This window comes from Sinocyclocheilus anshuiensis, unplaced genomic scaffold (genome assembly GCF_001515605.1).
Source record: "Sinocyclocheilus anshuiensis isolate Anshui unplaced genomic scaffold, SAMN03320099.WGS_v1.1 scaffold42, whole genome shotgun sequence".
Classification (NCBI taxonomy): domain Eukaryota; kingdom Metazoa; phylum Chordata; class Actinopteri; order Cypriniformes; family Cyprinidae; genus Sinocyclocheilus; species Sinocyclocheilus anshuiensis.
This window is the reverse complement of record NW_015546057.1, coordinates 548,401-562,492: the sequence shown is the minus strand read 5'-3', so window position 1 is coordinate 562,492 and position 14,092 is coordinate 548,401. Positions and strand designations below refer to the sequence as shown.

The following is a 14,092-nucleotide window of genomic DNA, read 5'->3' as shown; positions in this document are numbered from 1 at the left end:
GCATGAATGGACTGTTTAAGGTCATGCCACAGCATCTCAATTGGATTTAAGTCCGGACTTTGACTTGGCCACTCCAAAACCTTAATTTTGTTTTTCTTGAGCCATTCCGAGGTGGACTTGCTGGTGTGTTTGGGATCATTGTCCTGTTGCATAACCCAAGTGCGCTTGAGCTTGAGGTCACAAATTGACGGCTGGACATTCTCCTTCAGGATTTTCCATCAATTATGGCAAGTCGTCCAGGTTGTTCCAAGTTTTCTCCATTTGAGGATAATGGCTCTGACCGTGGTTCGCTTGAGTCCCAAAGCCTTAGAAATGGCTTTATAACCCTTTCCAGATACATGTCAACTATTTTGTTTCTCATCTGGTCTTGAATTTCTTTAGATCGCGGCATGATGTGTTGCTCTTTAAGCATGCTTCTCTTTGTCAGACTGGTTCTATTTAAGTGATTTCTTGATTCAACAGGTAAAAATTAGCCTGTGTTTTAAGGTCCTGGTTGTCATAACACAAACCAAGTTTGGTCTTAAAAGGTTAGTTCACCCAAAAATGAAAATTAGCTTGTGTTTTACTCACCCTCAAAGCATCCTAGGTGTATGTGACTTTCTTCTTTCAGACGAATCCAATCGGAGTTATATTAAAAGTTGTCCTGGCCCCTCCAAGCCTTTCAATGAGGGTAAGCGGGTGTTGGTTGTCAACAGTTCAGAAGACGTGAAATAAAGTGCGCGCATCCATAATAAAACGTCCCTCACGCGGCTCCGGGGTGGGGAATAAAGGCCTCCCGTAGCGAATCCATGCATTTTTGTAAGATAAATATCCATATTTGAAACGTAATAAACACTTTTCTCTCACTTCCGCTGACTGTGGTACACGGAAGACGTTCAGGCTGATGCCTCTGAGAAATGCAGGAGCAAAGGAAGCAAAGTTTCCTTACTTTAGCAAAGGAAAACCAGCCTCCTCTTGGCTTATATCGAAATCCTCCAACATTTTTATTTACAAATCCTCGTTTTGTGCTTCTAATTCGTGACCTGCGTTTTGTTTTGTACTCTCACCGCGTTCGTCACTAATCACGCAACACCGACGTCCTACGTCATCCGCCGACAGTCAGCGGAAGTGAGAAAAAAGTGTTTATTACGTTTGAAATATGGATATTTATCTTGTGTGGCTAGTGAAATTTAACTCAGCTTTCTAAAATAATGTGGTTAATCACAGTTATTTCATGATTTAACAGGAGCGGCCAATTAATTTTTCACATAGGGCCAGGTAGGTTTGGGCAGCTTTTTTCCCTTAATAAATGAAATCATCATTTAAAAACTGCATTTTGTATTTACTTGCATTATCCTTGTGTAATATTAAAAATTTTTGATGATCGGAATCTTTTAAGTGTGACAAATATGCAAAAAATAAATAAAAGAACAGGAAGGGGGCAAAAACCTTAGTGAGTGTACAGCTTGTATAAGAGTGTAAATTTGCTGTCCCCTCAAAATAACTCAACACACAGCCATTAATGTCTAAACCGCTGGCCATATGGAATATGAATAGTAATTCAAACACTTAATAAATTGTGATCGTAAAAGAGGTGCATTCATGTCATTTTATGTATGAATGGCATTTTTAATGTTGTTAAATTAACTAATAGATCTGGGCACGAAAATGGGTGTCATACCATTGGGCCAATTACATAAATTGCATTTGACATAGTTTGAATGTTGAGAAAGTTAAGAGCACAAACTCTTGATTCTACAGCGTTTGGACAGGACAGCGTCTCCCTCCACAAGCAGTATCGACTCTGCCAGTGAGCCGCGGGAGCGTATTGTTAAGGGAGAGAGTATCCTACAGCGGGTCCAGTCTCTGCCAGGAAACGAGATCTGCTGCGACTGTGGCCAGGCCGACCCTCGCTGGGCCAGCATCAACCTCGGCATTCTGCTCTGCATCGAGTGCTCTGGCATTCACAGGTGAGAGTCTGCTGTTTGTTCTAGTTAGGATTTAAGTTATCCACCATGGGCCTACTGCATTTTAAATGATGGGAGGCATTTCCATTCAAATCGACTGAAACAAATCATTTCAAATCACAAGTTTTCACTGTAAATAATACTGATCCATCAGTTTGACTGAATGAGCTGTAAATTTGCCTTTGTTATATTTTTAGACACCAGGTGAATGTGTAATCCTTGGTATTTTAATTAATTTTAATTATTTTCCTCCTCATTATTTGTGTTCCGCTGTAACAATATGAAAAATGACAACATATGCTGCGTTTGTGGTCTGCTCTCCCGATTTAATTTACAATATATCCCATGAATACACTAAGAATCTTTCTTTATCCCCAAATCATCACGTCTCTTTCCAGTTTTGTTTTCACACGGATGATTTAAAATGTAGTTGTCTCTCCTTTTTTTACTTAATATAGTAAATACAATATTTATTACTGTCAAAATGACAAAAAATGTATCACTCAATGTTCCAGTTAATGAACATTGAGGCAATATGTTACGTAAGATAGTGATAATTACCGTGTCTGTAATATTGCTGTGGAAATAATCAAGCTTTAGGGTTATTCATGGTCTGTTGTAATAATTTGTTAATGCTTTTACACTTTTTAATTTTGTTTTAATGTTCAATGGTTGAAGGGTGAGTGGAATAACGTCACTTCATCGTACTTTTTGAAAATGCTTTTTATTGCATTCATTGCTTATTGTTTACATGTAACGGGAAGTTACTCCCATAATTGGGGCAAAGCATCATAGGTCATAGGAAAAAGTTTGATACTACAAAGCAGTACAAAACAAGCCATTGTTATTTGACTTGTACATGCTCCAAACGTCGTACAGCTGACTTAAAGACTCTCTAAACATCTGAGAAGCCATCTGCTTCCATACTGATTTGACTGAAGATATAAACAGGCCTTAAAGCACCTGCGTCAGAACATTTATCCCAACTGCATCACTCATGACAGATTGAACCCAACAGCAGAATGGCTTTAAATGAAAGCAGGCCCTCATCCATATGACGCTCATGTAAACACCACGTCACACCCTCAGGGTGAAGCACCTTTTCTGCTCCATCAGTTCCTCTGCAGATTACTGGCGCCAGCCTGCTAATCAGATTAAATCTCTCCTGCCTCCTCAGAGATGGGCGTCTGTGACTGAACGTTAGACAGAAGCCTCACAATACAAAGAGGCATTAGATTTGATGTGCTCAGCAGATGGGGATTCTGTGATTCTGACAGGTTTCTAAAGGAGGCTGATCCTAAAGTGTCCTGCCATTGCTAGATTTTGGTAGTTTGAGTGAAACAGTTATTTTGCAATGAGAAAATATAACGGAAGTGTGCCTAAATCAGAACAATGCCATCTTGGACACGCTTGAAGATATGGTTCATTTTCTGATCTGTATTCTATCTCTGCAGGAGTTTGGGCGTCCACTGCTCTAAAGTTCGCTCTTTAACACTCGACACATGGGAGCCAGAGCTTATGAAGGTAAGATCCCAGTGAGAACTAAATGGGTGAGTCTCACAAACCTGTCACGATTATGTTAATATCCTATTTGTCCCCAAAATAAGAAGAAATCGAAGAAAAGATTGTCTGCAATGTGACATTGCATTCATAAATAAGATATTAAGCAAATTTTCCCCCTGAATTCTCCTTACGCTAATGTGAAATTTTAACTAGCTAATAGTTTTACTGTAATAATAATTAGAATGAACTCAGGACACATAATCGTAATGAGAATTTTGAGATAATTCTATGAAAGCACACTTCATATACTTCATGCAAATAATAATCATGTTATTATTACTATTATTAAATACAATATTATATTGCAATATTTTAATAAACTGTTATAACAATTATTCATCCAAATCTAAGTACAGATCCAATTAATTTATTCAGGCATATTTGAATTGCTATTACATTGCTTTTAAAATTGGTTACGTAATAATATTGTTTAGTGTTATTGATCAAATAACGCTTTTTCAATGACTGTTTTCTTTGCAGTTAATGTGTGAGATTGGCAACACTGTAATCAACCAGATTTATGAAGGTGCGTGTGAGGAGCAGAGACTTAAGAAACCTGGTCCCAGCAGCTCAAGGTCAGTGTGCGGCCAACTCTCTGCCATTGCGTTATATCAGTAGCTAGAATCTATTACTAAGATGATATTGTTTTCTTTTTGATGTCATTATATTTTCATATGGCCAATGTTTCATTGATAGAAGCTCCCGTTTGTGCTTCTGATGTTTTATTTAGGCAGGAGAAAGAAGCGTGGATCAAAGCGAAATATGTGGAGAGGAAGTTTCTGAAGAAGATGTGTGGCTCCGAGGCTCTGGTGGAGGGGAGCAGAAAATCACACCACTGGAGCGTGAAGAAGTGCAGGAGACACAACAGCTCCATCAGAGCCCCTAAAACCCGCCGGAAATACAGGCACAACGCCGGGATCATGTCGCCAGCCAATCTCTCCGCTGGTACTTGCTTGGTCATTTCTGAACGCATTTCTTTTACTGTTTAGTTAGCCCTCATTTGGGTCCGTTTAGACCTGGAAGAAAGATTTTTTTATTTTTTTTTTCAATGAAAAATTACTTTTCAAATTCATTAACAAGCTCAAAATACGCATCATTTATTTTTATTATTAGATTTTTTTTTTACTGTTACTTTTTTTGCAAGATATAACAATTTTGGACCTGGTATATATGCAGTCCATTAGGTGTCAAAAATACTTTTTGTAAAATGTATTTAGCCTTTCCCCATATCTCACACATATTTGGGACTGAATTTTGTTAAGTATGGCTATTGATAATTCATTGCAGCATGAAAAATGGATCACTTTTGTGATCTGACAGTGAAAGTTTATGCAAGTAAAATTAATTGATTTTGTTTGAAAACTTCTCAGAGTAATATTTATGTTGTTTTGAAGTTGTTTTATCATGAATATGTAAGCTTCATAAATTTAGACTGTTTTTGAATTATAATTATATTTTCGAATTATATTTCAAATGATAATTTCAAAGGAAATGCCATTCATTCCAGTGGACTTGATACTGAAAATTCTCAGATTATTCGGTCTTAAATTTCATGCAATGATATATTTGAAATTGAAACAAATATATATTGCATCATAGCTTTTTGAAATTTCAAAGAATTTCTCAATTTTAAGTCATAAAAAAGTGAATGCTGTAATAACATGGTAATAACATAGTAACATTTAAATTAAAATTTAAAAAAATAATAACATTCAATTTTTTTCTCATTCACTTATTAATGATCAGATACAATAATATTTTAGTTGAAAAATATTAAATTATGGCTGTTTTATAAAGTAACGATTTTAACAGACACAAAATGTCAAAATACAGATTTTGAATGCATTATGAGTGTTAGACAAAGTGAGAAGTTGACATGATGATCTCTATTTTTTATCCTCAGCTGCAGCAGCCGCAAAGTTTCGGAGAGAATCCTTGTTTTGTCCCGACGAGCTTGATTCGCTCTTCTCATACTTCGACACCGGCTCAGGGCCTCGCAGTAAGTTCCTAATAAAACTTTACCTTCTAAAAACCACGAGACCACCAAGTCCATCCCAAATATCTCCTGCAGATTTAATTTTGAGAGTGGCTACAGAAACATTGGTCTGCACAATTGCCTGTTGCAGACACATTTTTGTATGTATTGTGTGAGGAGTCAAGGACTGAATGATTGAGAAGGTCACAGTGTGAGTAACGTGTCCCTCGCTTGGCACCCATTGGCCCCGCAGGTCTCAGCAGTGATAGCGGGCTTGGCGGCAGTACTGACGGGAGCACAGACATACTCGTTTTTGGCTCAGTGGTGGACAGCGTCACTAAGGAAGGTGAGAAGACGTCCTACTTTGGTATATGTCTCTGTTGTGTGTTTATCCCCTTCATCATCTCCCATGTCTTTGTTTTATTGCAGAGTGTGAGGACTCGGATGAGTCCAGCGGGGAGGTTGATATCGAGCAGGAAGCGTCGGATCCAGAGGACGGCAGGGAGCTTGACCCGAATGCGCTGCTTCATAAGGCGTCACGGGCCAGGAACCTACCGGTCATGGCAGAGGCGCTCGCACACGGTGCAGATATCAACTCTGTCAGCGAGGAGGACGAAAGCAAGAGTCCATTAATACAAGCTGTCGCAGGGGTGAGACTGAATAAAACCTGGTGTAGGATTTACTGTGAAGCCATTTTCACTCATAAATTGCTAAAATTTCACAAATATTTCCAAATAAATGGCAAGTATGAAGTAGAAAGACTAAAAATTTATTTTCTTGTAAAACGTACTTCAAGCAATTAGCCCAAAGAAGCTGTGGTTAACAGTGAATTTATAACAGCTAAGGGGCGTTGTTAGGCACGACGCGAAGCAGAGTGCCTAAAACCCCCTTAGGCCCAGATCACACAGAACACGTTTTTTGCAGTGAGAGGTGCCTTTTTTTAATTGTTTTCGGTTGGCAGTGAGCGTTCTGCGCGCTGTTTATGCGCCCTATGTGCCTAGCGTTTTCGCCGCCTGCTGCACCTCACGTTTTTGCAGGAGTGCTCTGAGCGCCTGAAGTTGAAAAAAAAAAGCAACTCTGAGCAGAAAAAGCGCCCTACGTCATTCGCGTTTTTTCCATTGTCCAATCGAATGAACGGAGAGGCGGGCCATCTGTTGTGATGACGAAAGTTTACCGTTGCTTAGAAAGTCCGGAGACTGCTATGATGGAGGAGAAACTTTTGGTGTCTGTCGCTGGTTACCCGGAGCAGTATTTTTTAGGATTTCTGTTAATATGACAGTTTACTTAACAGCAAAACCCAAAGATTTTAGAGCGCTCGCGTTATAATCCTTTCATTAGACTGACAGGACAGCTGATTTGGTGGTTGCCTAGCAACATAAAAAAACGCAGCGCACTGCTCTTTTTTAAAAGTCACCAAAAAAAGGCAGTGCGGTGCGGTGCGCCTCACGTTTTCAGACCTAAAAAACGTGTTCGGTGTGATCGGGGCCTTAGCTGTTATAAATTCACTGTAAACCACGGCTTCACGGGGCTTATTGCTTTTATAAAACAGTTATTCCATATACATAGCAAGGTTTCACAAAATGAAACAAAGCAAATAAAGTGTAATGATATTAATGAAAACATTATTCTTCCGCCAAACAATGTAGTTCCTCAAAAACGGTTGTGGTTGCAACAAATTGGTTGCCAAGCAACACACAAGCGTAAACAAAGGTGTAAAGCAATAAGCCCCAAGAAGCCGTGGTTTACGGTGAATTTATAACCGCTAAGGGGCGTTGTTAGTGTGTGTAACAATGTAGTTCCTCAGAAACTGTTGTGGTTCCAACCAAGTGGTTGCCGAGCAACACACAAATGTAAACAAAGGTGTGTGTTTGTAGAGTAATTTACAACAGCTTTGAACTTTGGCTCAACCAATCAGAATCAAGGACCGGAACTATCCGTTTTATAATCATTTATAACAGCTTTGAACATGGCTCAACCAATCAGAATCAAGGACCAGAACTATCCATTTTATAATCTTTGTTTTAATGCCCAACTTTGAAAAATATTTTTTTTACAGTGTATACTTCATGTACAGCTAGTAGGGTCAATTAACGGTGTTTACTTTACTAATGTTTGAGATCTCTCTCGCTCTCTCTCATAGGGCTCTCTGATAGCCTGTGAGTTCCTGCTGCAGAACGGAGCAGATGTCAATCAGAGGGACATACGAGGACGGGCACCTCTGCACCATGCCACGTGTCTTGGTCACACGGGGTAAGAAATTACTCACACAAACATCACGCAAAAGTTCCGTTCTGAAACCTAGTGATCTGCCTACCTAGACAGTTCAGTTCTAAAATTCATGTTCTCATTGCCAAGGCTGTTCCGAACAGTAGGGAGTAAAAGTCACTGCCACAGTGCAAGGGGTTTGTGGGAGGTTTGCTAGAATATTGATTATGAGTGTGCGATATATATCATCTGTGATCATATCATAATTGTTGTTTTAACAATGTGCGATTTGACATTATCGAGTATTTTGCAAAAATACAATTCAAAGCACACCTACAGAGTGCACACATACATTACGTGAAGCGCATTTACAGTGCATTCTTTCACTGCATGATTCAGTCTATTAAAATACATTGAGAATGATCTCAATGTATATATGTATATATACCACTTCGTATAGTTAATCAATTTCACACGAAGAGCAGTTCAATAAACAAGAACTTAATTAAGAGACGTTTTAGACACCATATTGCCTGTTTTGTTCTATTTAGCCAACAAAAAGAATTCCAAACACAGGCACAACACTGTTTTGCGTCTCTGAGCAACATGACGGCGTTTCGTTCCTGAATGAATCAACCGTTTGAATGATTTGGTTCGATCGCAATGACTCACTTATTAACAGTCACTTGCTGCCACCTACTGGCGGTTTTAATTTCACATTTAAAGTATATTTTTATTATTTAAATTTCAAATATCAGTATTCAACGTTTTAATGTTTAATATATCAAAACATTATTTATGCATTTGTAACTGCAGGTTAAATGCATTCATGTCCTGCATTAAACAGTGTGTAAACACATCTAAATGCCACTTCAGATGCAGCTCCTGTGTTTCCTCTGCATTGCAAAGATGGCATCAAATCTGTATGTGTGTGAATATTCAGATGTAACCCCTTTTGTAATCGTTAGCATTTTCATAAGCAACTGTAATTTAATTACACATTTTACAGATTACAGTTACATTTATTTTGTAATTAAATTACGTAATTCCGTTACATGTATCTAGTTACTCCCCAACACTGATTGTCTGTGAGGCAATTTGTCCAAACCGTAGTAATATGCCGATCTACCTCAGAATAACTTATCATTTAACCCTTTGTGTACTGTATGCATGTGTCCACAGACAGGTGTGTTTGTTCCTGAAGCGAGGAGCCTCTCAGGTGGAGGTCGACAAGGACGGGCAGGACCCTCTTAGCATTGCTGTTCAGGCAGCCAACGCGGACATCGTCACACTGTGAGTCAAGAACTTCACTTCCTTTTGTAGATTCCCCCAGAGTGCCACTGCACATGAAAGCCAATGTTTTTGTTCTCTCTCTCTCTCGGTCAGATTGCGGTTAGCCCGGATGAACGAGGAGATGCGCGAAGCGGACGGGCCCTTCGGACAGCCAGGTCAATACCCCAGCAGCAGTCCCACAGAGCAGCAGTATAGAAAGTGTATTCAGGAGTTTATCTGCCTCTCGATTGACGAATGCTAGGGGGCGCTCTCGAGCACTGACAGACTGTGAGGGGAACTACCTACTAAGTTTGTAGTCCTTAACAGGAATACAGGCTTTAGCAAGGATCGAGTGCTATCTTCAACCTCCTCCCCACCTGACCAATTAGTTTACACGTTGTGTTCGTATGTATGTATGTGGTTAATACAAAATATTGAAATGGAATGGCTATTTACGGTATGCGGTGGCTAGAACGTCGCTGTTTTGAATTGTGTATCATTCAAACATGACGTTAAATGCGATTAGTTAATGACCTAATCTAATTTGTTTAAACGAATTTGAATTCATTAGCAATTCAAAACAGCATTTCCGAGTGTTTATTGAGTCATTATGTGCAAAATATGACTGTGCACACTTTTCCTACCGACAGTATTTTTTTTTTACGACTGAGTTCTTTTCTTTTTATGTTATTTTGCGTCATGTAAATGTTGTTTGTTGTGCTTTTTATTTATGTTCCGTCCTGAGGATTAGTGCAATGATAACTGGAATACGGAAATCTGTATCCATGTACATTTTCTCGTTTAGTAAAGAAAACAAGGCCTTTATGTTTAGCTAACTAGACTTTTTTTGTCTTTTACATTTCAAAAACACATCGGACTCCCCTCATATGCTAATAAAACGGGTGTTTTGACCCCTTTAAAGTTTTAAAGAGATGTCAGCTATTCGAAATGATTTATAGAACTTATAGCAACCGTCTGTTTTATATATTTGTACTTGTATTGCCAAGCTCCCAAATGACTGTCATGTGATCTTAAATAAGAAATGCTTGTCTAGAGCAGTCTGTCTGTAGAAGTCAGCATTTGCATGCGTTTAATCGCTCGCACACCAAGGCAAAGTGCCCGTCTGCATTAGCAAGCATGGTTCCTTATTTTAACCACCTGATTCTGTCATTATGTAAAAATGCATGACCGCAGAAGACATATGCTCAGTGTTGTACATTTTTTGCCCATGTTTGGTTCAGATGATCCCAGTTCGAAGAGTAATCCATCAGAATCCTGTCTCCCTTTCTAATCCCTGATAAAAAAAAATATGCATCCGAATATGCCTACTTCCATACTTTATAGTATGTGAGCCGAGTAGTATGTCCAAATTCATAGTATTCCTAAAACAGTACCCAGATGACGTCCTGTAACAGTAAGATTCTGAAGTGTGCATCTGATGGATACTTTACTATCCCATGAGGCCATGGGAGAGGATGACCTACAACTGACGTCGTAGGTCACATGGCCGATGTAGTACGTCCAAATTTCATTCATACTACACACACGCATTTTTTTTTTTTTACGTGAAGCAGATTTCAAACCAAATGTAGTACCGGTTTGATTTCAGATGCAGCAGTTAGCTCTATGCTAAGCTAATAGGCTAAGCTGTTGGCTTGCTAAATAGAAATAACCGAAAACAGAGAAAGGGAATTAATATGACAGTTTTTTTTAGCTTCAATAATAAAATATACAAATTAAAAGGTATTAATTAACCTTTTAATGATTACGACAGTAAGGGACTTCTAACAAGGCAATGAATAAAGTACCCATAACAAGTTATCTCAGCTAAAGGAATAACTTTGTGGAGTAAGGGGGATAGGATTCTATGCGACACTCGATGCGATTTTTGCAAGTAAAGGTGAAACGTAAAAATACTAACAATAATATTGGCAGATACAAACCAAACACTCTCCCAGTCTGCAATTGGTCAACAAACAAATAGACCCGCCCCCAAACTCATGCCATTGGTTGAGCCACTGTTACTATGTCAGGCTGGTCGGATGCTCAAACAGCATTGGTTTGATAGACTGATAGTGTGTTTACGCTTTTCGGGGGATTCAATTTACAAATGGCTTACTTAGTTTCTTCAAATTAAGCTGACAGTGAAAAATATTCAAATACTGAAAACAAAATTATACACTTCACCTTTAAACAGGTAGAATATCTTTTCAGTGCAAACGTTCATCTCAATAAAAATGTGCTTAATTGTATATTTTCAGAAACATTCGGTGAGCTGAAATTTCATTTTTAATATCTGAAAACAGACAGTGTATAGAATAGATACTTGCCATCAAGGGACCAGTTCAGTCGTTGTGTCTGGATGTGTTTTAAACAAAGTTGAACTGAAAAATGCTTCTTAACTACTGTGCTGTGAATATGCTTTGACCTTTGAACTGTTCTCGACTGCTTGCTCTCTCGCTGTGGTTCTTGCGTTCAGACCTTTAACTCGTTTTCTCTTGCAACATTCGGTACAATCTGTTTTCACACTGTTAGATGACATTCTGTGTTTGGAGACATTCTTGTATTGTTTGTACGACAGAAATCTATAAAAAGAAGCTTGTCTTTTGAAACACTGACAAACAATAAAACAGACAAAGTCTTGAGCTCATATTTCTGCTCTGCTCTTTCTCTCTTACGACACGCTCTGCATCAGTCTGCGATTCCTGACCAACAGCGGTGTTTGTTTAAGGAATTACGAAGGCTTTTGCAGACAGTGAATTGTGGGGGTGGGGTTTTTCACCATTAATGCAGTTGATTTCTGTGTTTTTATTGTCATTTATAGTGTGATGGTAACATTGTCTTACTAGGTATTATTCCTCTTTTAGAACCCAGTATACCTGCGAGTCCATTGAGGGTAAAGCACAAGAGTTCCCGAGTGAGTGATGTTACAGACTGTTCACTATGGGTTTGGGTCTTTCACTTGCAGTGGTGGTTACTTTACGGCTCTCTTGTCTCATTTAAAAGGCTTCTGTGCGTATACTTGTGTGATTGACTCAAGAAAGTCATAAATACAGCTTGAAAATGCTGCTCTTCCATAAGGTCTCTCTTTTTCTCTTCCCTAAATCACAATCACATTGGGTAGTTGACAAATTTCTTATCTTTTTTTCTTTATTCAACCATTTTAGTTTCAAATGACATTTTAAGTATATTTACACACCATCTATCAAACATTTGGGGTGAGTTAGAATTTTAGAAACATTTTGAAAGAAATCGCTCACCAAATCTGCATTTATTTATCAAAAATACTGTAATATTGTGAACTGTGATTATTACAGTTTTAAAAAACTGTTTTCTCTTGGAATATATTTTGAAATGTAATTTATTTCTGTGATGGTAAAGCTGAATTTTCAGCATCATTACTCCAGTCTTCAGTGTCACATGATCCTTAATTCAGAATCATAATATGTTATTTTTTTCTCTAAATTCTTTGATTTAACAGAAAGTTAGTTTCAAATGACATTTTAAGTATATTTACACACCATCTATCAAACATTTGGGGTGAGTTAGAATTTTAGAAACATTTTGAAAGAAATCGCTCACCAAATCTGCATTTATTTATCAAAAATACTGTAATATTGTGAACTGTGATTATTACAGTTTTAAAAAACTGTTTTCTCTTGGAATATATTTTGAAATGTAATTTATTTCTGTGATGGTAAAGCTGAATTTTCAGCATCATTACTCCAGTCTTCAGTGTCACATGATCCTTAATTCAGAATCATAATATGTTATTTTTTTCTCTAAATTCTTTGATTTAACAGAAAGTAAAAAAAAAAAAAACAGGATTTATTTGATAAAATTAGAAAACAGATTTTTGTAACAATGTAAAAGCTTTACGGACAATTTTGATACGTTTAATGCATCATTACAAATGTTAATTTCTTTTTAAAAAAATACTGACCCCAAACTTTTGAATGGTTGTGTATTATATATTACACATATTACACTTATGATTATTAATACTTGTTGTTGTTATTATTGTGTAAGTTAAGTTGTATATTTTACATTCTGTTACTGGTCACTATTTCTTTTCACGTTTTCACCATATTTAAATATTTTTTCTCAATACGTTATGTGTGATAATTTTTACATAAAATATAAATATTCCATATAGTCTCATAATATAAGGACATAAAATTCAATTATTATAAAAAAAAAAGTTAAAGTAGTTTTAGATAAATTGCAAAACTACTGTCACTTCTCTACATCCCATGTCAACTACCCAGCTGCTGATTTTTTTTTTTTTTTTTATTATGGGGAAGTTTTGAAGAATACTGGGATATCATTTGATATTATATTACACTACATTACATTATATTCTATTAATGCAATAATAATAAATGACTTCCTGGTGTCCCAGAGCAGGGACTCGGCTGGTGTCTATGAATAACTTTTGTTATTCTCAGTCCGGTACTTGAAGTCTGCTTACTTGTTTCGTTTTGCAGGCTTCACCTCGTGCTCTGTCATCTTTCTGGAGTTTCCGCACATGGCTTTACACGCCTCCAAAACACTAACCAGCTGTCCCACTTAATCAGACGCCTTCAGAGACTCAAGCAGGACATGAAGGACTGCGATGAAGATTCTACTCATCTTAAAGAATAATATATGACAATATTTAAAGACGAGCTTGGGGATAGTGATGGGTTTTAACAACATAGATTGATTTGTTTTTAGATTTGGTCATCTCCTATGGCTCTGTATGGGATTTAAAGCTTTTATAGTTCTTTTATGTTGTTTTTAAAGGTTGACATCCCTTGTGTGAATTGAGCGGAGTTAAGCAGCTCTGATTCCCAGGATTTGCTTCCCATAATTAAAGAGAGATTTATTCCGAATTCTTGGTATTTGTACTATCTGTGAATAAAAAGTCTAATTCGCATGTAACCATTCTGTAATACAGGTGCATCTCAATAAATTAGAATGTCGTGGAAAAGTTCATTACAATTAAAAGAACCAAAGACTTAAACTACTTCAGTCTGTGTGCGTTGAATTTATTTAATACACGAGTTTCACAATTTGAGTTGAATTACTGAAATAAATTAACTTTTTCATGACATTCTAATTTATTGAGATGCATCTGTATATCTATGAT

General features: G+C 37.4%; 1 protein-coding gene across 1 annotated transcript in view; it reads left to right on the top strand.

The window, feature by feature from the left end:
• Window positions 1–13,886, top strand: part of LOC107699343 (arf-GAP with coiled-coil, ANK repeat and PH domain-containing protein 3-like) — a 93,971-nt gene extending 80,085 nt beyond the window's left edge. Inside the window, exons 14-25 of the mRNA XM_016500574.1 lie at window positions 1,741–1,949; window positions 3,401–3,470; window positions 3,990–4,084; window positions 4,240–4,454; window positions 5,413–5,508; window positions 5,729–5,830; window positions 5,914–6,134; window positions 7,625–7,734; window positions 8,872–8,982; window positions 9,076–9,137; window positions 11,829–11,878; window positions 13,449–13,886. Of these exons, the coding sequence (XP_016356060.1) occupies window positions 1,741–1,949; window positions 3,401–3,470; window positions 3,990–4,084; window positions 4,240–4,454; window positions 5,413–5,508; window positions 5,729–5,830; window positions 5,914–6,134; window positions 7,625–7,734; window positions 8,872–8,982; window positions 9,076–9,137; window positions 11,829–11,878; window positions 13,449–13,517 (1,410 nt within the window). The 3' untranslated portion in view covers window positions 13,518–13,886. The remainder of the gene's footprint in view (window positions 1–1,740; window positions 1,950–3,400; window positions 3,471–3,989; window positions 4,085–4,239; window positions 4,455–5,412; window positions 5,509–5,728; window positions 5,831–5,913; window positions 6,135–7,624; window positions 7,735–8,871; window positions 8,983–9,075; window positions 9,138–11,828; window positions 11,879–13,448) is intronic.
• The last annotated feature ends 206 nt before the right edge of the window (window positions 13,887–14,092 follow it).